The 22,915-nt window shown below is 39.4% G+C and overlaps 1 protein-coding gene across 22 annotated transcripts in view; it reads right to left on the bottom strand.

Annotated features, from left to right (window-relative positions):
- The window catches only part of LOC113545745 (receptor-type tyrosine-protein phosphatase delta), a 370,010-nt gene that overhangs the window by 33,836 nt on the left and 313,259 nt on the right, over window positions 1-22,915 (bottom strand). For 6 of the 22 annotated variants that reach the window (XM_026945226.3, XM_053230763.1, XM_053230771.1 and 3 more), the window contains 16 exons: window positions 22,408-22,677; window positions 20,649-21,230; window positions 20,044-20,189; window positions 19,182-19,326; window positions 17,244-17,549; window positions 16,069-16,262; window positions 15,381-15,407; window positions 13,229-13,346; window positions 11,713-12,300; window positions 11,218-11,318; window positions 10,249-10,505; window positions 9,515-9,608; window positions 6,949-7,158; window positions 5,313-5,473; window positions 3,796-3,807; window positions 1,852-1,964 (listed from right to left, as the gene is read on the bottom strand). In XM_026945226.3, the coding sequence (XP_026801027.1) occupies window positions 1,852-1,964; window positions 3,796-3,807; window positions 5,313-5,473; window positions 6,949-7,158; window positions 9,515-9,608; window positions 10,249-10,505; window positions 11,218-11,318; window positions 11,713-12,300; window positions 13,229-13,346; window positions 15,381-15,407; window positions 16,069-16,262; window positions 17,244-17,549; window positions 19,182-19,326; window positions 20,044-20,189; window positions 20,649-21,230; window positions 22,408-22,677 (3,324 nt within the window). The remainder of the gene's footprint in view (window positions 1-1,851; window positions 1,965-3,795; window positions 3,808-5,312; window positions 5,474-6,948; window positions 7,159-9,514; window positions 9,609-10,248; window positions 10,506-11,217; window positions 11,319-11,712; window positions 12,301-13,228; window positions 13,347-15,380; window positions 15,408-16,068; window positions 16,263-17,243; window positions 17,550-19,181; window positions 19,327-20,043; window positions 20,190-20,648; window positions 21,231-22,407; window positions 22,678-22,915) is intronic. The other 16 variants (XM_053230764.1, XM_053230772.1, XM_053230767.1 and 13 more) reach the window with 5 other exon arrangements.

Below are 22,915 nucleotides of genomic sequence, written 5' to 3'. Positions count from 1 at the left end.
TTCAAAAAGAAAGGGATAATTAAAAATCTCATGATTAGCCAGCAAAACCAGGAAAGGACATCTCAACTTTGCTAATTTATGACTAAACAATGCAGCAGTGCTAAAGTCTTTAATTTGTTGCCCTTTGCCGTTAGACCACTTAAATACAGTTAGACCAAGTAGCTGGAGAAGTTTTTGAAATGCATTTTGATATCAAGTTATGATATTTCCCAATCATAATTCCATCAGTCTAAGCATAGACCTCTTCCATCTTCAAGGTTACTGAGCCACTATCTAATCTTTAAATGTAATCTTGTCAAGGGACTGGTAGTCTCTTACACATTTTTTGCACACTTATGCGGCCATAAACTTTAGAATCTTGAAGGTTGCAGTCTGGTTGGTTATTTGTACTTCCATACACACACACACACACACACACACACACACACACACACACACACACACACACATACTTCCATACACTGGGATTGAAAGGGCAACAGGATTTTGAACACTATGACACAGTGAGTCTTTCGGAGCATAGTATATTCACTGGTTTGAAACAATTCACATCATCAGGCGGTTCTTGGCCACATAGGCTCTGTGGAGATGGTTACGATATTTAATCATTGAACTTGTACAGTGGTAGAATGCCACAGCCTCTGGAGGCACTTTTGACCTTCTGTGTTTTTATGAGTCAGCCATCCTGACGAGTCCATCAAGTGAATCCATTCATCCATAACACAAGTTATGGTACGTTAGCTGCCTCCACAGCTAAACAAACACCTTGAGAGCTCTTGTTGGAGCAATTAGGCTTGTATTTCCAACATACACACACACACTTCAGCATACACATGGGTATTCCCAAAATATATTTATAATATTTACTATTGAGGACTTTCCACAATTAATGGTGTTACAGTGCTTTGGCACCTGAGCACCAGGTTTTTAATACCTGATTCATTTTCTATAGGGTGTGATGATAAGCTGATGGGTTAAATCAGGAGTGACAGAGCAGGAAATGATATGCAGAGCATGAGGTCAACAGGACTGGGACTGAGGGGCTGTAAGCGTGGATCCCAGTGGTCCAGTCAGTCTACCAACAAGTGACATTCAATTAAGCAATTTAGTGATTTTGAATTACTTTGAATTTATTCTAGGGAGAACACAGCTCAGTGGTTAACCTTCTGCAGCAGAGACCAGAAGGCTGTGAGGTTAAGTCTCAGAAGTGCCACTGTGAAACCCTTAAGTAAGACCAACAACCCTTAACCACTCAGCACTTTAGATAAAAGCTTCTGAAAATTAATCAGCACAAAACTAAAACACTGTTTTAAGGCAAAAGGCCAGCAGTTCCATCAGTTCCATCAGCATGTGTCCTAAACTTACTTCCTGTGTCTGCATGCTGGTCATATTCCAACTGGATAACATAAATTATAAATGTGTGGACATGGGGATCATAATGAAATTTGATCTGATTTCTACTCCCAAAGCAGATGATCTGACATATTGCCAAATTTTAAATTGCTGTATACACTCTTGAAAATGCTCCTCAAGGATTTTTGGATGGTAAACAGTTTAAGCTTTACAAATGGGAAAGCCTCTGTTGTAGCATTCCACATACGTCTCTCCCACAGGGACAAGCTGAAGAACGCTTAAGTCTTATAGAGAGAACATTTTTCTAAAAGGGTACATTCAACATGACAAAGCCTGACGAACAAGACGACCTACGAAGGTTGGATTCAAACTGACCCAATTACTGTGATGAGATAAATGACGAAGAACCAAACAAGCCAAATAAGATATAAACAGACCCCTGATTTAAATGAAGGTGATGGCTGGTGATGAAGAAGATGAGGATGTCACTGTTCTTACCAGGAGTTTGGAAGTTGAGACGCCGTAGCTCCACTGGATCAGTGGGATGATGGGACGGCATTTCCTTACTGTTGGGTAAGCTGCCTTTCCTAGCCTCTGACTCAGCTCGTTTCCTAAAACAACACAGGGAATGGTATTGTGTCAAAGACCCAAAATAGCAGCAGCATCTTTTGAATTTTCAATCATTTTCTAAAAAATGTTTGAAATCTAATATTTTCCAGATACCATCCTCTGAATAGGTTAAGTGAATACAGCATAGTGTTTGCTCTTCAGTAGTGTTCTGACATTACTATCTGCCACTGATGCTCAATGGCTATGAGCGACTGATATCCATATAAAGAGCATAGTTAAAGCCAAGTTTTCTCATCAGTCACTTAGCCCATCGGATACTATGTTACCCCCGCACCCCGATTTTCTCTCTACACTTGGAAGAAAGTGCTGTCCGCCACCTTACGCATACATGAGCTCACAGATGTGCCCATGATTGGCTAGTGTCCCTGTGATTGGCAGGGGAGAGAGAGTATTTCATCCCTTCCACATAACATCCAGATTCGAGCTCGTGATTTTCTGATGCTTTTTTGTTGCGCCACTTGAGAGCACCTATATGACGTTTCTTAAAGCCCTCAATGGAATTCTTATATCTCTGACCTTCTCCACCAACATTCTACTCTCAGGGACCTCGGACAAGCCAGTGAATCACTGCTGTCATTTCCGTGTCAGGCTTTCTCTGTTGCTGTCCCTAGGCTAAGGAACTCGAATTGCCATTCTACGTTAGGACCTTCCTGACTCTGGACATTTTGGTCAGTGAAATTTGCCTTGACTTGAAGTGTCTTAGCTACTCCTCTTCATCAGTGAAAATCTGGGGACTACCACCAGACCCCACTTTTTTGGAGTCTACCATTCTCAGCTTGGTAATGTGTATGGCACTGGTATGAGTGTATTAGGTAAACCTATACAGTAGATATTTGAAAAAACGGCCAGTGTGTAATTACAAATGTGTAATTACAAATGCTCTTCTTTAGAAGAGCTGCTGACTACAGCAAACATGGCTACAAACATTTTGACAAGCACAGAGCCTTTATTCGCTGTATTGAATGGTTAAAATACAGGATGAGCTCTACAAGCAATGCTGAAATGTGGTTTGAGCGGAAAAGATCAGACTAAAGCAGTAAAATTCCCTACCAAAGTTAAGCACAACAGTGCTTAGAAAGACATATTGACTTTGTGATGTACTGCAAATCGAGTCAAATAAAGTGGAGAAGGTGCTTCAGTCTCCATGCATCCTTCAAGTAGGACACAATGCCAGTGCACACAATGCCAAGTTAAATTTAAATTTAAATGCTTCACCTGCCATTTTGTTCCTAGCTTACCTTGGAAACTTACTATTTTCTACATAATCTATGAACAAGGAAGGTGTTATCTTTTCAGAGATTAAGAACGATAAAGATAAAACCATTAACAAAGCAGACTGTATTATATGTATGTAACTCAAAGAACTCCTATCTAGTTGGTGCTCTTACTAGAATGATGGCTATTTTTAGGAAGCTCTTTTTAATTGTTTCTGACAACTTGAAGCAGTGTGTTAGTGTATGGAAGAAACAACCATTAATATTTCATGGGATAACAGTAACAGAATCAAGAACCACTGCAGCATGGATTTATATTCCAAGGATAATTTGGTAACATTTGACTGAACATTTGAGTGTTCATAACACCTACATAACAACTACTTAAGTTAGTCATAAAGCATCATAACACAACCACATGCCAACAAAAATCAGTCATTTGATTCAAAGGCAGTCTATATGACAGTGGATGCGTGTTGAAATTATCCCTTGTTACAGTAAGTTTATATGTAAGCGCATGTAGGTGTTGTGTAGCTTTATAAACACTGTTGCTTATTTCTACAGTTTATATACAACTCTATTTTCCTCTCTGTCTTACCTGTCAGGTTTGCTGCTCCAGAGGAAGCACAGAGAAAAGAGAAAATTGGGGTTAGATTAGGAGTAGCAGGTGTCCTTAAGATAAACGTGAATTTCTTCAGCGCCGTTTCCTGTTTATGCTACAACGCATGGTCTTTCATTTTGCTTGGACTAAAGCTGACATTTTCCAACACTGTCCTTTCAAAGGTTCTTTCTTTTCCTTGTCGGCACAAAGTTGGCACTAAAATAGAAATCATGCGTTCCTTTTCTCAGCCTCTGTCTTCTTTACAGATGTGACACTCAATTATGCTATCCAAACTAGCAGTCTGTATTCCTGAACACTGCAATTTGTGAGCAGGTGGATCTACTGGAGCTGCTTTGTATTCATGACGATGTGCGTCTTGCAAATGCATGGATGCCTTTTTCTTTTCACCTCTTTCATGAAAGGAGAAATGAGAAATGGGAAGTATCTAGGAAAATTTATTGTTTACAATTATTGAGGTGAAACAGTCTCTTTTTGTGGTGCTGTTTTGTAGCTTTCTGAGATTAGCATCAGTATGCACACCGCTTGACTCGTACAAGAAGACAATGATTAACTTTGCTCTTTTGTACTGAGCAGTAGATAATCTCATAAAGAATAACAGCGACAGTATTAGTCGTTTGTGCATTATGTGGGATGTGTAAGGTTATGACATTGACTCTACTGTTGGTGTTTAAATCTACCACAATTACACACACACACAAAACCCTAAGTGCACTGTATATTCACGACCCTGATGTCATAGGTGGCCTATTTAATGGCTGCGTAAATTTACAGTCAGGCCTCAAGGCTAACCCATTGAAAACCCTGAAAAGCAATGGATCATACAGTTTAACACGAGGCCTAGATCTTTAAAATCCATTTCCCCTTTCTAATATACTGAAGTGGGTTTGTTTAAGTTAGGAATAAAACACTTGGGCAAGTGCTATAATAGGAAAATCATCAACGACAGAGTGGTGATCTGGCCTGGAATTACTATTTATGTTTTATTCCTCTTATACCACAGCAATTTGTCAACATATTGTTTACGAAAGAATGACATACTGTATACTTTTTAATCCACTTAGATTTATATTTAATGTTGTGGAATGTCCAAGAAACAAGTTTTCACTTATGCCACAGAAGCTGCAAACAGTCGTTCCCTCAATCACCTTTTATTTTCTCTCTCTTTAAGATAATAAAACCAAAAAAAGCACAGTTCGTCATGTTACTGAAAAACAGCAAAGTTCTCTTAAAGCTTACAAAACACTGACACTGGAGACTCCTTCCAAAAATGTTAAATAAACATGGCCTTACAGAAAACTCCACCAGGCGTACGTCTTATTTGATACTATAGAAACCACAAAAACACCATCCATTAACACTGTTTAATGGATAATGTTGGGGTTTATTGGAAAATGTTCATGTTCAGTGATAAATGCTGTTATTTTGTAAACTTCACACAGATTATTTTACACATGTATGACGTACACACCCCTGAATCTCTGGTTCGTGCTCACCTCTTGTACAGCAGAATAGCGATGACTATGCAGATGATGAAGACTACAGCCAGGACAGGCCCCACAACCCAGATTAGGCCTTCCTCTTCATCAATGATAGGCTGGGGATCGATATCAGCCGAAACCACCGGGTCAGAGTATGGACTGGTGGCGTACATGGTCTACAGGATGACAGATACATGAGGTTATGACTTACAACCATTCAGAAAAAGATTTGGAAGTCCAAATTTGAGTTATAACATCCAGTTACCTTGAAATAAAAGTTTACATTTTGGCTAAAAAAAAAAAAAAAAAAGAAAAAAAAAAGCCCAACTATTAATCAGTTTATTATGGGGACATTATGTCCCTTCTGAGACATGATTTCAGTTCCCAGTGGCATTTACAATCAACTCTGCAACCATACCAGACAGACCAACGTAAAAAAAAAAAAAAAAAAAAAAAAAATCTGTAGCACATCATGTTTGTAAAGAAAACCAGACAAATAAAAGCTGAGACATAAATAATGTGTTTGATTAATTAATCAAACCTAAGCAGATTCATATTCTGTGTTGAGTGCTCAGTGGTTTCCATAATGCACACAATTAGAGGCTAATGTAGCCGTCTTGGCTCAAGCAGCTAAACGGAAACATCAGGACAATTCAGACACTTTACATCTCATAAAACATTGAAATAAAACATCACACACAGTCAAAATCACTGTGGGTGAGCTGAATGACTTAACATTATTCATTATTCAACTTGAACAAAAAAAATGGAGATTGTCAAAAAAATATTTTTAAAAAGTGAACAAAATTATATCTTACACTTTATTTCTCACTCTATGTCTCTTTTTCACTTTACTCTGTCACCCCTTTACTAACTGTAGCACCAGCAGAGGCAGTACAAGGCTGAATTAAAAATGCCGCTCATCAAATACAACTTCTGTGGGTTTGAGAGAGTTCATTCTCTCTTTCTCTCTCTCTCTCTCTCACACATTCTTTCACACATACTGCAGTGGAGTAGATAAGGCGTCCTGTGTATCTGGTGCTATTAAAGAGAAGGCAGTTATCTAGGCATTCCTGAGACTGACAGTCCTCTTGGGCCTCCACTGCCTGCCAGCCAAGTTTAATTCATACACATACACACACACACGTTCGTCTTACTATCCATGTGAGGACCTTCTATTGACATAATAATTAATGCAGGTAATTAATGCTGAATGCCTACACCTAAATTGAACCCTACCTTCAACCTCAGTAACCAAAAGAAAACCTTTAATATTGTAATTTGAAAATTATTTTAAAAAAATAAAAGCTTTTCCTCATTGGGACCAACCAAATGTCCCCACAAGGTCAAGACTGTCAGATATTCCTATCCTTGTGGGGACATTTGGTCCCCACAAAGATATAAATACTCCCCTCCCCAAGCATACACACACAGCCTCTACGGATTCTCTCATCTGAGTGAAACATGCAAATCTTAACACACACAAAACCAATTTCTTCGACTCAGCTGAGCCAGAAGCCAAAATTCCCTCGGAAACAGAGCGCGAATGCATGACGAAGGAGTTTATCAGTCAATTTCCGCTGCCAGTTGAGAAAAAAGGACTGGTGAGAAAAAAAACATGAAGATGGGGGTGGATATCGAAAAAACTCACATTTTCGGAGATCTCCAGCACGGCGAGAACAAAGAAGATGTATTCATGTCCGTTGAGCAGCTGCTTGTTTTCGAAGTCTCCGTACATCTTGTTGTCTCCGAGGGTGAACTCAGTAGGCAGCTCTTTGAAGAACGCAGCGATGTAGGGTTTAGGCTCAGCCTGTCTTCGAAAACGCACACCTCCACTCGTCCGGTTTATCTCTCTCAGAAGCTAATGATAGAAGAGAGAAGGAGATAAAAGAGCTGATAAAACCAACACAAACATATTCATACATTCATAACTGATCTGTATTTATATTTATTCGTCTGCAGACGGTTTAAGCGAGAAAAAAATCCAATACAAGCAGACACATGAGCAGCTCATTGTTCAATAACAGTTTTGAGACATGAGCAGCCCATTGTTCGATACAAGCAATAACGGTTTTTCTCCAAATACAGGAACCTTTTGGGAACTCAGAAAGTTTTTAAAGAACTCAGAAACTTTAGGTTTTTTTCCACCCACGACGAACCAGAGCTGTGTTTACTATCTACCAGAGTAAGTACTTTGCTGCGGACCAGGAACTAGAGGGGAACTAGAGGGGCAGAGCAACACTGATTGGTCAACTGAGCACAGAATGAGCACCACTTGCTCCATGCACTAACGGCATGACAGGATGGCGGAGGCAAGCAGCAAAAATAGACTTGTGTTCTTTACTTCTCGATTTTCTTTTATTCTTTCTCTCTCTACACTTCTTTTTTTCTTCTATTTTGTTTTTCTTAAAGGTGGAAGTGGAAGATGTGTAGAACATGATAAAAAATTAATTAATTAATTAATTTAAAAAATGGATTAACTTGTTCCCTTAGCAAAAGTGTATGAAGTTGCTGAGAAAACCTGTTCGGAAAATGGACTTACGGTCTTGAATGCTTGTTTGTGTTTTGATGCACCTCCTGCCAGTCATTTTATAGACCCCTACTCTATAGGCCACTTAAGATCCTGGGGACGGAATATCATGAGCGTCGGCAAGAAATCAAACAAATATCAAACCCACCTAACCATTAGGGACATGAAAAGAAAAAAAAAAAGGATCAATCTTACCTAATGCACCTTTAATTTCTCATTTCTCAATTCTTTCTGACTTTTTTTATTGCTTTCTTTTTCTTACCTTGTTTTACTTTTTTCTTTCTTCTTTCTCTCCTTTCATTCTCTTTGTGATTTACTTTCCTTCATTCCTTCCTTCCTTCCTATTTTTATGGTCATACATTACAATTAACCTGACTGGAAACTGACCTTTTACACTTGCACACATTTTGGAAAAGCTAGGACTGAGATAAAAAGAAGTTATGTGAGACAACAAAGAAACATAAATGAAGTGTGTGTGTGTGTGTGTGTGTGTACAGGCTTTAGCTCTAAGGCACATGGACAGTGTGATAATGTCTTCAATCTTCACTGCCCGACCCGTCACAACGCGCTCAATCCCTCTGCCCTTGGGCCAACTTTCAAAATATTTGTGAGCGCAAATATTGACAAAGAAATAAATTGTCTGTGTGTGTGAACATACCCTTGAAAGGTGAGTTACTTCTTGTTTTTAGCATAAAATGTTAAAGAGTATGTATGAACACAACTACAACCTACTTATATAAAGAATATTTTTCTTAAAAAGTCAATTTTAAACTTCAGAATCAATGTTTAAGTCTACATCTTCTACACAGTCTATCCCAAATGGTTTCCTATTCACTATATATGCTCACAACATAGGATACTCCATAATGATAAAGAACCCATGTAGTGCACTATATACACAATTGAGACTCAGTCAAAAAAAATCTAACATGAAATGTTAAAATGTGTATTTTCTCCTGCCAGTACATATCATAAAATTTTTTTTTTTTAAAAAGTATTTGAAAAGCCCTGATGGATATAACCTCCATGTTCTGACTAAATGTTCAGCAAGAAATGCGCACACACAAATGAAACATTGTTTTGCATATGTTCCATCATGCTTTGATGCTTCTTCGGTATGTTAATGCATAGTACAAATATTTATTCATGCCTAAAATAATATGCCACCGTGGGTGCAACATGTCAATAAAATTTCCTCCCTCACTGCCTCTCTTTTATTCTCTCTTTCTCTCTCTCTCTTAATCATGAGCGTCTGCACTTCAAAAGAAGAGGTAACACATTATGGTGTTAGTGCTCGCGCTGTGCCCATTAGCCTATCAGGATCCATTTGCATATGAATGTGGCCCTACTTGCTGCTCTCCACAATGTGGGCAGCAGAGGCGGAAAGATGGAATGACTGGGCTAAGAGCACCGAACTCTCTCTTTGTCTCTGTCGCTTTTCTGCAGCTCGAGTGCAGCTACTTTCCGTGCTGTCATCAACATCTCAGATCTCAGCACTCTGATGTTTCAGCGTTGTGCTAACTTGTTTTGATGAAAACCAAAGGCAGAGAGAAGAGCCACTATTGCTAGGGTGACCTAGACCTACCATTGTAGAAATACAGTGTGCCTGAACTTTGGATGAAAAAGATTTAAAAATATATATATATATATATATAAATGAGAAAACAGAAGGTGATATTACTCCTACCTCCTCCAGGTTCATCTCATCTGGGCTGTCCCAGGGTTTGATAAACTTCCCAGGGCGCTGTTTCTTCAGAGGGACCACCACAATGTAGTATCCCCTTCAGATAGGAAAGCATAACCATATTACATAACAGAAACATTTGCATCAAATTTACTGCCTCTATTTCCTCTAAAAACCTCCTTTTGAAGGTGTTCATTCATTCATTTGCAGCAAGCAAACAAGTTTAGTCATGAATGAATCAAGGGCTTGCTTTAGAGAAACACACCATTGATCAAGATTAGCTAATCAATATGAATAAGCCTTTTCCCATTCTTCTTCAAACACTGGATTAAACACGTTCAATAAAAGACAGAAAGTGCAAATAAAAATCCTGAACTTATTGTTAGCAAATAAACAGTCTAATTTTGTAGCTGTTGCCACGTCGATAAACCTTGGCTAGCACTTAGAAGGATAACGAGGGGCTTCTCCGGCTCTGGATCTAGCAGCTGTCTGGCAGAGATGAGTGGGATTTCCCCAAGAAGAGGACAGGGAAGAAGATAAACACTATGCCAAGGGTAGAAAGAGTGGGCTGGCTGCAACAATGTTAGTGCCAGCCAGGAAGTCAGAATGGTGCCGTGATCAAACCTAATAGCTGACTAATTAGCTTAGACCTTGGCAGAGAAATGACAAAACATCCAAAAAAAAACTGATGAGAAAATGTATTACAAAGAAGAAACAGAACAGGAAGCAGAACTCACTTTACTTTCTCAGTGGTATGCACGGAGGGCAGTTCCACAGTGACCATGCCGTCTGAGTTAGTCTTGCCAATTAAGTAGGGTTTAGTGCGCAAAATGTCCGGGGCGGTCATGGTGGAGACGCGGTGCTGCAGACCGCCAGCACTGTTCCCACGGTTGGTCAGGAGGAAAGAGTATTGTGTCTCTGGTTGCAGATTTGTGATCAACTTCTGGGTCAGTTTCCCATCCACTTCTACACTCTGGCCATTATCATACAGAATCTACAGAGACAAAGGCCACACACCACTCAGACCACAATCCTAGCCAAACTTTTAAATCAAAAACAGAATTGTGTTGTATAGGCAATCAAGTGTACTAATTAGTTAATACACAATATGGTCCAAAGTATGTGGACACCTGACCATCACAGCCATATATGGTTCTTCCCCAAACTGTTGCCACAAAATTGGAAGCACACAACTGTCTAGAATGTCTTTATATGCTGTAGCATTAAGATTTTCTTTCACTGGAACTAAGAGGCCCAAATCTGTTCCAGCATGATAATGCCCATGAGCACAAAATTAGGTCCGTCAAGACACGGTTTGTCAAGGTTGAAGTGGAGGAACTCAAGTGTCCTGCACAGAGCCCTGACCTCAACCACACTGAACAACTCTGGGATGAACTGGAACACTGACTGTACACCAGACCTCCTCACCCGATATCAGTGCCTGACCTCACTAATGCTCTTGTGGCTGAATGGACAAATCTCCATAGCCACACACCAAAATCTAGTGGAAAGCCTTCACAGAAGATTGGAGGTTATTATAACAGCAGAGGGGGACTAAAAACTGGAATGGAATGTTCAAAAAGCACATACAAGTGTTACGGTCAGGTGTTCACAAACTTTTGACTATATAGTGTAACCCTGATGAGTACAACTCTTTTCAGTGCACTAGGTTGTAGCCAAAGCATCATTTTCTAGAATTCTCTTACGGTGAATGGTTGAGCAGGATTGTAGTTGTCTGGAATCTCCCAGGTAAGCAGCACTGAGGTCTTCATGGCAGCTTTCACATGAAAATTTTTTGCAAACACTGCTAAAAGAAAGGTGGAGTAGATGATTTAGACAAACATGGCCAGCACAAACTGTTCTGTTCTGCCTGTTCCTTTCAGAGAAGTGGCCACACACTACAACCTTACCTTGTTTAACACTTCTTCCTTCTACACAGGACTAGCCCAGTACTTTCACCTTACCTTATATTTACTCAGCAGCAGCCAGTGGCTCACATATTTCTACCCTTAAGAACCTATCTCTTATTTTACACAAGCAATGTAAGACACAGGGTAACCCCAGAAACTAACTGCACTCTCCTTCAGAAATCCACTGCTTGCTTGAGGACTAGGGGTAAAGTTGAGCAAGGTTAGGAGAAGAAGCTGGTTGATCGGAGGTTGATTCAGGGAGTGTTGTAAGGGTTGGGTTGGTCCTCCTACCTTGATCGAGTGGTTGAGTTCTGAACTGGATGCTAGGGCTATAAGGCCCAGGACCTTTGCTGGTGAAGGCACACATTTTGATATCATAAGTAGTGTCGGGTCTAAGACCATCTAAGTTTATGGTGGACTCAGGGGCAGTGATGAAAAGCTCAGACGGACTCCTGGGACTGTTGATGTCTTTGTATTGAAGTGCGTATTTGATAATGACGCCATTGCGCTCTGCCAGTAGCACGGGCTGCCAGGTGACCTGAATGGTAGTTGTGGTGGCGCTTTCGGCCACGATGCCTTGTGGGAAACCAGAGGGTGTGTCCTCAGGGGTTGTAATCTCTTTAACCGTTTCCTCACCAAAGCCCACCTTGTTGCGAGCTGAGAGGCGGAAAATATAGGATGCTCCCTTGTGAATTTCTTTGGTGGTGTAGTGGTTCTCCCGCTCGGGGAATTCAATGACCGTCAGGGGCTCGACATCTTTGCGTCCAAAGCGGAGCCGGTAGCCCTGGAGTGGCCCATGTGTATTTGGGGGAGGGTGCCATTGGAGCAAAGCTGTGCCCATGTTAGTGGGACTGACCATCAGGCGAGGTTTCTCTGGGACTGGCAGAAAATAAAACAGAAGGTGAATGAAGAATGAATCAAATATGTGCATTATATCAAAGACACGCATAGTATCAAGGTTCTGTCGGAGCATGTCAATCAGAGGGCAGCTTTCTAGGTAGGCAGCATGTCTGTGCGCTAACAAGATAAGGACTATCCCAGGCAGAAGCACTGCCCATTGAGGTTTGAAGGCAACATCCTCGAAGGCACCCTTCTCTGTGTAGGCAATCCCAGAATTTTGCTTACCATACTAGAGTTCTATGAACATTTTGACAACCATGGAACACCAAACTGTCGATCAAACGAAGGAATACATTTAAAAATGTAAGTGAAGTGCTTAAGGCTTGTATTTGTGAATTTTTAGAAGTCATTTTGTGGTTCAATTTAACTAGTTAATGAAACACAGCTTATGTAGCTAGCTTTAGGTAACCTTTCAGTGTGCCAAGGATGGTTTCTAAGGATGCTGTAACCAAGTCAGCTGCCTTCAGAATAAAACACACCTTACATGTGCTCATTCAGATAAATTGTTAAACAAATAGTAATAATAATACATTCACAAACACAAATCACTACTAGAAGAACTGTTGGGATAAACTGTGAATAAAAGCCTCTTTAGATTAAAGGTATAACCGAACATTCTGGTTGGCTGTACAGTTTAATATTCAGGAATAAATACAGATACTGTGATGTATTCTATTAATTTGTTTCACAATTTATCTCAAGTTTTTTTGTTGTTTGTTTGTTTTTACCATTTCCAACACAAAATTTCACCATTATGAGTAAATGAGCAGAATTACAGCTGCTGCCATAATTGAAAGGACAATTGTTGCTAGTCATTCTTAACAGCTGCAGAGGGAAATGGTTTATTCTGCTTATTTGTATGCTGCAATTGCATGATGTTATTGCATGATCTCATTTAATCTCCTACCTGCACCCATGGTTGTGACGACTTTGGGCTTACTGCGAGCTCCATCACCTTTAGTTGTGTAGGCAGCCACTGTAACTGAATAAGTGGTTTCTGCCTGCAAATCTGTCAGGATCATTTCCTGCAGACAAAAAAAATAGAACGCAATCTTAAACTCCTAATGCAATAATGTGGATTGGAATAATAGAGCTTCAGTAAGCAATCATTGACAATTCAGGAATACAGTAAGCATTTTAACACACACAATGGATATTAAAATTCTACACACCCCTGTTAAAATGGCACGTTTTTGTGATGTAAAAAAATTAAACCAAGAGGAATCATGTCAGGGCTTTTTCTATCCTCAATGTGAAATTACAACACACAAATTAAGTGAAAAACAATCAGAAACATTTAGGGTGAAATAGGAAAAATAAAAAAGTTACAATAATCTGTTTGCATAAGTGTGCACACTCTTTTATAATTGAAGATGTGGCTGTGTTCAGAATGAACCAATCACATTCAATCTCATGTTCAACAGTAATTATCATACAGCTGTCATCAATGAAATTATTCTGATTAATCCCAAATAAACACCAGCTGTTTCTGTAGGATTTTCTTCATATCTTTTTGGTTTCATCTGACTGCTGAAGCCATGGTCTGCAAAGAGCTTATAAAGCCTGTACAGGGTCCCACTGTCGAAAGGTTTCGATCAGGAGAGAGGTATAAAAAAATTTCCAAAACATTAGATGTACCATAGAACACCATGAAGGCCATTCTCAACAAGTGGAGAAAATGGAGCACCACAGTGACATCACCAAGAACAGAACTTCCCTCCAAAATTTATAAAACGACAAGACAAAAAATGACCAGGGAGGCTGCCAAGAAACCTATGGCAACATTAAACAAGTATTAATTACTCTCTACATGTCCGGGCTATGGGGTAGGGTGGCTAGACGGAAGCCCTTTCTCACAAAAAAACATCCAAGCTCAACTAAATCACCCCAAACCATGTGGCAAAATGTGTTATGGTCTGACGAGACCAATTCCAAAAGGTATAATAATTCCATAATTTCTAAACGTATGTTTGGTGCAAAAAAAAAAAAAAAAAAAAAAAGCATATCACCAAAAGAACACCATACCCATGGTGAAGCATGGTGGTGGCAGCATCATGCTTTAGAGCTGCTTTTCTTCAGCCAGAACTGGGGCTTTTATCAAGGTGGAGGGAATCATGAATAGCTACAAATAGCAATCGATTTTAGTGCAAAACCTTCAGATGCATGCTAGTAAGCTGCAGATGAAAAGGAATTTCACCTTTCAGCATGACAATGACCCAAAGCATACCTCCAAATCAACAAAGGAACAGCTTAACCAAAAAAGATCAATGTTTTTGAATGGCCTAGTCAGAGCCCAGACATGAATCTAACTAAAAATCTGTGCAGTGACCTGAAGCGGGCTGTGCACAGGAGATGCCCTCACAATTTGATGAATCTAGAATGAGAGAAGGAGTGGGAAAATATTGCTAAGTCAAGATATGCCATGCTGATAGACTCTTAGCCAAAAAGCCTGAGTGGTGTGATAAAATCAAAAGGTGCTTCAACAAAGTATTAGTATGGGGGTGTGCACACTTATGCAACTTGGGTATTGTAGGTTTTTTTTATTTTCCTATTTTTCCCTAAAATGTTTCTGATTGTTTTTCACTTAATTTTTATACATTGTAATTTCACATTGATGGTGGAAAAAGTCCTGACATGATTCATCTTGGTTAAATTTTTTATATCCATCCATCTTGGTTTAGACTTTTTTATATCCTTTGTAAAGTATGAATATTATGGACTAGAAATACCATACATGCTAATACAGTAACCAATATGTACTGCCATTACCGGACTTCTATCTTTTTTTTTTCTTGAATTAAAGGTTCTTACTTCCCAATGCATGTAGAATAGACTACAGTAACCGAACTGATCAAAGATTCTCTAACCACCACACCATATTAGTTTGTTCAGAACATGCAACGAATACAAATAAATCCAAACACAGAAGTTACAATAATCGTCTGTGCTTTTACACATATTTCAGCTAGCTTTTGTCTGAAAGATGGTAATGTGTAAAAAATATAAAGAGGTGCTGGAATTAATAGGATTCACTCTCAGATACTTTTATATGTACTCACATATTCAGTTGAATCATCATACTCCCACTGGAAAAGATGTTTGAGCGAGAAAAGAGAGAGAGAGAGAGAGAGAGAGAGAGAGAGAGAGAGAAAAGAGATGCTGAGGTACATGTGTAATGTTTAAATACAGGCAAATACACAGAGAGAAAATGAAAAGGAAAGGAAAAAGAGAGAAATGCAATTCTCTTTGCAGAGGGAAAAATATATATCTGAATGACAGTTCACAATATGTTATTAATATATAAATGGTGAAAGAAGTGTGATGACAGATACAGACTGTTTCAGTCAGATAAAACCTGTAGCAACTCCTCTAGATGGATGAGCATGAGCAGATTTCATCACTATTTTCTAAATTAAACCCATACAGTCATGTACATATCATGTAAAAATTGTAATGGGAAAATGTATTGGTCTTGTCACTTCTATTATTAAACATATATATCTAACAGCGAGAAAGAGATTCCAATTTCCATTTTCCATTACCCTTCCACAGCTACTGTTAACATCACTTATGCTATTTTGTCTTTTCCTTATTGGTAGTGAAAACTATCCAACTGTAACATGAGCTGTTGAATGTATGGATTACTCATAGCTGTGTAAGTCGTATAATGTGTTATTAGGACATAAATGGTCACATTCGGGGAAAAAAAATTCCACATGACAGTGTGATGTGCAGGTGTGTGCCTACCTGAGCATCATCAATCAAGATGTCCTTGATGGCAGAATGGCCCACTGGTTCCCCATTAAGCATCCTGACATAATGCACCTGGTAGCCGCGAATTTGCCCGTGATGTCTGTTGAGCACCGGCGATCGCCACAGCACTTTAACAGACGAGGAGTTGACAGCCTCCACCTCGACTTTACGAGGCGGGCCACTGGGAACTGAAGGAATCATGGGATAAAAAAACAAAAAAGGTCAACATTACAGCAGACCCTTTTCCCCTTGACTGGACAACTCCCATGAGCATGGCGGAGTGAATAAAAATCTACTGTTAACAAGTTTTGCATGACATTTATATTTCAACATTGGCAAGTAAAAAAAAAAAAAAAAAAAAAAAAAAAAAAAAAAAAAAACAACCCCAAAAACAGGTCATAAAGGTGACCTCATTTTTTGCAAGACATTTAAAAAATGAATTTAGTGGACTCAAAATATGGAGTAAAAAATGGTAAAATATATAGGAAAAATAAGCCAAAGAGGGTTCTTCAAAGTTTTGAAGCACCCAGAAAGAGTTTGGCTTGAATGTGTTGAAAAAATAAATAAAAAATTGAGGTAGAGAAAAAATGTCATATGGGCCATTGGTGAAAAAGAAAAGACTTCCTTTGTTATTCTTTGCCCCTCACTGTCCATTTAAGTTTTTGCTTGAAAAAGTTAGGAAAATATTAAAAAAAAAAAAAAAAAAAAAGTGGATCAGCAAAGTACAAATAGCTTTTGTTCAAAAAGAAGAATATTTCAAATTTCAAAAATACATTTTAAATGCTAATAAAAAAAGCGTGAAAACAGACAGGTGGGACTGTTGGAAGCTTTAGGCCTGGGGTTCTTGGAAAGAAAATGCCATGTTATTGTTGAAATTGTCTTGTTTTAGAAGCAGAAAAAGAAGCTATTCAAAAATTCACCAAAAAATGGCTGTGGTACTGTTAAAATGTCAGTACAGTGAGCAGAAGCATCACAAATAATCCAGGTTAATGGGATTAGTCGTAAAATAAGAAGCGCCATATTCTTTTAACCAAAAGCAGAAAGAAAAAGAATCGGGAGTTTAAGGTGGCTTGGGTAAAAGTCTGCCAAAAGCAGGATTTAGGATTGAGAAACGTTTCAGGGATGGGGGACAGAATAGCAAAAGGGCACAGCGTTTTGGCAAAACATACCATCCTCCTCTGTTCGGATGAGTTGCGGTAGGCTTTCCGGCCCTGCTCCAACATCTGTATGAGCGGTAACTGTCACGCGGTATTCCGTCCATTTTTCCAAGTTTTCCAGGAGGTATTGTGACTTTTCTGGCAGAATTTCCTTGATCTCCTGTAATGAGGTGTCTTCCCCCTCTGTAGCAGCGTACTGAATGGTGTATTTCGTAATGATCCCATTCTGGAGCTCCACAGGTGGTGGCTTCCAACTTACCAGAATACTGGTGGAACTAGAACTAAAACATGTAACTCCCTGAGGTGGGGCTGAGGGCTCTGGTAGGTGGATCCATTCCAGAAAGATCAGAGTTGTTGTTTGATGTGATTGGTTGTTTTGAGTTTGGTTGGATTGATTTGGCGATTTCCAGGTTCGGTTGTGGGGTTATGGTAGCAGGATTCGTTGTTTTGTTTAGTTTTTGTGGTTGAAAAAAGACAAACATAAAAGAAAAAGGAAACATAAAAGGGACAAAAAAATGAGGATGGATCACACAGACTAACATAAAGGTTTTGAAATAAATGGTTATCAATAAATAGGTCTCACAAAAAAAGATGGTAAAAAATGTCAAAGACATCTGGATGAAGATCAACAGAATAAATTCACAAACATAAAATACACATGGTGAGACTAGAGGGTCAAAAAGAAACCTTCACAACATAGAACCTATCTTTGTAAAGCTAACTAGGTTAATTACTCACTATACTAATATATCCAAATCTCCATTTTAAATGCTTCAGCTCATCTGGTTCTACTGAACACTTACTAAATTGATTTATCTGAAAAATAAACCTGTCAAAATCAGCTAAGCATGACTGTACCGCCCAACCTTGCATTATATACTCCAAGCAGTTACCATCAATCCAAAAAAGTAAAGGTTGATGCAGAATCGAAAATGTTGCATTGCTCACCAACCTTTCCGATGCCTGTTGGTTTGAGGTAAAAGCCTGATTGATCCAAGAAAACATCAATGACGTTTAAAGTCCTAGACTGTGGCATGCAGACAGACTCTTTCTTACTCTCCCCAAAGAACAGGCTCATCAAGTTTACTTCCCAACATCTGAAAGACTGGGCTGCTGGACTGATACTTACCTGATCTACACCCTCATTACTTCTTCAAAAGACCTCACATGTATTCAAATAGTCTTTATAAGACAAAGTTGGCTGTGAAATGTACAAAATTAAGATTTCCTGTCTCTTTTCTTTCACTGGCAGAGCTTTTACTGAGTGCTCATCAAATGGTCCGAAGCTCAATTTGGGAAAGTTTGATAAATGTGTCAATCATACATTTAGCTGTAACTCAATTTAAATAAATGAATGATAAATGTGAGGTCTGTTATTTAATGGAAAGCTGTCGTTTGCTTCAACTGTTCAAAGTTGCATTTGAGCTTTCTACAGCGTTTCATGATCTCAAATTGGTTAGGAGACTATTGTCTAAGAACAATTCCAAAAAAGCCATTTGTAAAAAGCGCAAATGCAAACACAGGGGAGAATTATGGCTAACAAACAATGTCAATAGACAAGGCACAGCATATCAGCCCCTCCCACAAAGACCTTACAGACTGTTAAAGTATGGAACAGCATGACTAACTCAACACCTTATTAGTCTCCTGAACTCTTTCTGTCATGTCCTAGAGGTGGGGTTGTACTGAACCAAGTGACCTTGTCGATTGACCTCACTGCCCAGTTTCAGTGCCCATACAAGATTTCCCTTTGAGTGGGCACTTTAACTCTTGAAACAATAAATATGGGCCTGAGCTTTTCTGAATAGTTCCATTTTCCAAAACCTTCTTCTTATCTGGACCTTTCGAGGACTGAAGGAGTTCAGATAGAAACCATCTTAGAGGAATGCTTGGGAAAATGGAAGGCTTCTGCTTTACAGGTGGGAGACAGGATTTTGGAAGAGGACCTACGTGTCTGCGGTGTTTCAGCTGAGATCTCATTGGTGTAGGCACCAGTGCCATGCCTGCTCCGGGCTGCCAGCTGGAAGGTGTAGGTGGTGAAGGGCCTCAGTTCCTTCAGGAGGTAGGTGGTGGTGGGTTCAAAACTCACACGTTTCTGCAGGAGCAAAACCATTGTATTTGACTACATGGACTACAGCATCAACATGGATCCAGGTTTATCAGCCATTTTAGGTTGTCTGTGGTTGCAAAGCAACAAATGGGCATCTTAAGGAACTAAGACAGAAAAAGAACATTCTACAGAAAAAATTCAACTCCTAAACTTCACAAATGATCATTGGAATTACAATTACAACTGTGTTGTGGTTTGATGAGACCAAAAGGAAATAGTTTTATTCATTAATCTCATCAGAATGCTTGGTTTAAAAAAGGGACAAGAAAAAACCTTGTAGTTTTGCTGGTAGGAATTTCACCACATATCAGGATATTTAAACAAATATCAAAGCCTGGGTGTCAGACAGGAGAGCTTTCAACAAATAATGTTAATTTTTGCTTATTTTCATGAAGGGTGCCAATAATTCTGGAGTTGGCTGTATGTGACAGTGGGTAATAAAGATACTCTTATAGAAAATAGCATCAGAATTTTCTAGATTTTGACAGTACTTGCATATCATGCCACATTTTGTTGTACCTGTGTAATTAGATTACAACTCAATAAAACCAAACAAAAGCATTGAGTTGAACTGTTTCAGTCAGCACAATTTTCAACACAGCAACACAGACTGATTGTTCAGATCATATCATATCACTAACTGGTCATGTCATCTCTAGGCTGCTTTGACATTGCCTGAAAAACATGCCACCAAGAGCTCACCTCCTCCTTCTCATCTTTTCTCTTGTAAAGCAGTTCGTATCCAGCGATTTGACTGTCCTGTCCGCTCTGTGGAGGAGCAACCCACGACAGCAGGATACTCGTCTCGGATTTGGCTTCAGCTTTGAAGTCTGTCGGCTGAGACGGAACTAAAAATCGAACAGTTTTGAATTTCAGTTGTAACAGAGCACCAACCTCAACACAGCCGCTTCCACTTCTAGTTTAGCACTTAAGTTAGGTGGGCAAAAAATGAAATTGACCCAAAGAGAGTCAAGAGAAACAAACTGAATTATAGTTCTATGAGTTAATAAGGCTCTTACTACTGAACACCATAGGTTTTCACCATTTTACAGCTTTTACATCTTTTAAAGTGGCAGGTCAGTACTGGAAAAATCATCTGACCTCAGAGATTATGGTTGTTGACATGACTAGTGAAGATATGAGAGAAATTCAGAGAGACAGAAAGAAAAAAAATCTAGACACATGATCAAATGCTAAATATCCCTTGACATTTCTCTGATTGTGCAGTCAAGAGGTCCATAATTTTCAAGTGTCAGTGTTACAATTCAGCCTAAAAAAACACCAGACAACAAGAGGGCAATACAAACCTCCAGTCTTGGCTATGATCTGCAGGTCAGAGGAGAGCGGTCCATCTCCTACAGATGTGTACGCCAAAACTTTGATATAATATGTCTTATTAGGCGTCAAACCCTGAATGGTGAGAAAGTTAGCATTCCGAACAATCTGTTTCTCCCACTGATTGACGTGCTGACTTGGATCCATGGTGTAGTACACCCTGTAGCCCATGATCTGACCGTTAGCCTCCTCGGGTTCTTCCCAGTGGATAATAGCTGTTGTAGCGCTTAGCATACGGCCTCTGACTTGGCGAGGAGCTGTGCTGGGCGCCTGCTCAGCAGTTTTGGCCTCTATTGCTTCGCTAGGGGGTCCACGACCAATGTTGTTCACTGCAACCACACGGAATTCATAATCGGAGTACGGACTCAGGCCACCCACACTGTAACGAGTAGTGGCTACACCATCGATCTCTTTATATGAATCTTCCGAATATTTTGATTTGTGTTGAATGATGTAGTAGGAAACTGGCTCCGGATTCCCAGAGTCCCATGTGAGGGTGATGCTGGTTGCTGTGCGTTCTGTTACCACAGGAACACCTGGTGGCTTGGGTAAAGCTAGAATGAAAATAAAATGCTAATTTATATTTACTCATGTGGATTTAACTGATGTAATTTAGCAGAACTGAAGCAGAAAACTAATTAAAACTGAAAGAAAACTAAAACTAAAACTGATTCACGACTTTGGCAGGTTTGGGATTTGAACTCACAACCTTCTTATCACTAAAACAGAACCTTAACTGTGGAGGTACCACTGGCCTGTATGCATCAAGATTAAAAAAAAAACAACTTTAATTAACTGATTAATATCAGATCATTATGTAGTCACCAATGATAAAAATAATAAATTAGACAGAGAAAATGTATATTTATATATTTGTGGGTGCTTGTAGAACTACCACATTTCTATTCTTGTACCATAAAGCACCAAGAGATGAATATATTTTATGCTTAAATTATTAAAAACTGTTTAATTAAATGAATTATGATTTCTAATTACATTAAAATTGTGCAAAAAGAATTGCTTCAGCAGCTATCTGCAGGCTAAACGTGTTGAATGGTGACACAGTTATTAGCATTCATGAAGCTTGTATTTGCTCCTGGAGCGGTGCTAGCTGAAGGTTACCCTTCACCCCAGACAAACAGAGGCAGTGCTCTGGAACACCATCCAACTAATGTAAAACAGAAAAAAGGCCTAAAGCCTTGGCAGAGTCCTGCTGATAAAAAAAAGGGTGACAAGGTCTCTTTGGAAGACATGCATTGTATCCGTTTTTGTTTAGGAGGTAACAGAAAGTGAACTCAATGTGATTTATGGCTTTATTTCAGTGAGTATAATGTAAGGGAGCAGATATGGGGCGATGTGGTTTCTCTGGAGGCCATCACCCATTAACGTGAAGATAACTCTTAGCCTCTGAGAGACTGTGACTATTTCTGCTTTGTTGTGTCTGGTGGCAGGATGTGTGGCTGTGTGGGTATGTGTCCTTCTTTGCATGAATATAAATATTTTTAACTTCACAAAGCAACTTATTTATCAGTGTAAAGCAACAAAGGCTACTGCACAGACTAAACAGTTCCCTGTAGTCCTGCAATTTCATGATGACTGGGATACACAGTTTTGGCTACTTCAGAGATTTGGGACATAATATCACAACTGCTTTAGCTAGACTAAAAGGGTCAAATCTTTGGATCTTCGGTATATTTTAATTACACTGCTGACTGTTTTAAAGCCAGTCACCTTTGACTGTAATCTGTGCCACTGCTTCGATGACACCCAGCGTGGACATGGCCACGCAGGTGTAGTTGGCTGACTGGCGAACGTCCGTGAGCTCCAGGACATTTCGCCCAATGGGCATGTCGTCCTCCGGGGTCAAGTCCTCCGAGCCCAGCATCCATTTTACATAGGGCATAGGCGAGCCCACTGCCACACAGGTGATGTTCACACTGCCCCCTGGCATGATCTCACTGTCCGTAGGTGGGATTGAGAAACGTGGTGGAACCCGGCGAACTGCAAGATAATATATGGAGCTGTAGCAACTTGCAGTGGAAACTTCATACAAAAACCAATACTAATCGTGTTTAGTAATATCATATACGTGTGGCGGTCTGGTAAAACTCTTCAAATGGTGAAATTTTAGACATTTTCTATTATTTCTGGAAACTACAGACTTTCTTGAACTGACATATGTTTTGCTTGTATCTCAACCAAAGGGAGAAAAGGGAGAAAACATAAAATATTTAATTCC

This window comes from Pangasianodon hypophthalmus, chromosome 28 (assembly GCF_027358585.1).
Source record: "Pangasianodon hypophthalmus isolate fPanHyp1 chromosome 28, fPanHyp1.pri, whole genome shotgun sequence".
Classification (NCBI taxonomy): Eukaryota; Metazoa; Chordata; class Actinopteri; order Siluriformes; family Pangasiidae; genus Pangasianodon; species Pangasianodon hypophthalmus.
Note: the sequence above shows the minus strand (reverse complement) of the source record. Positions and strands in the feature narration are given on the sequence as shown.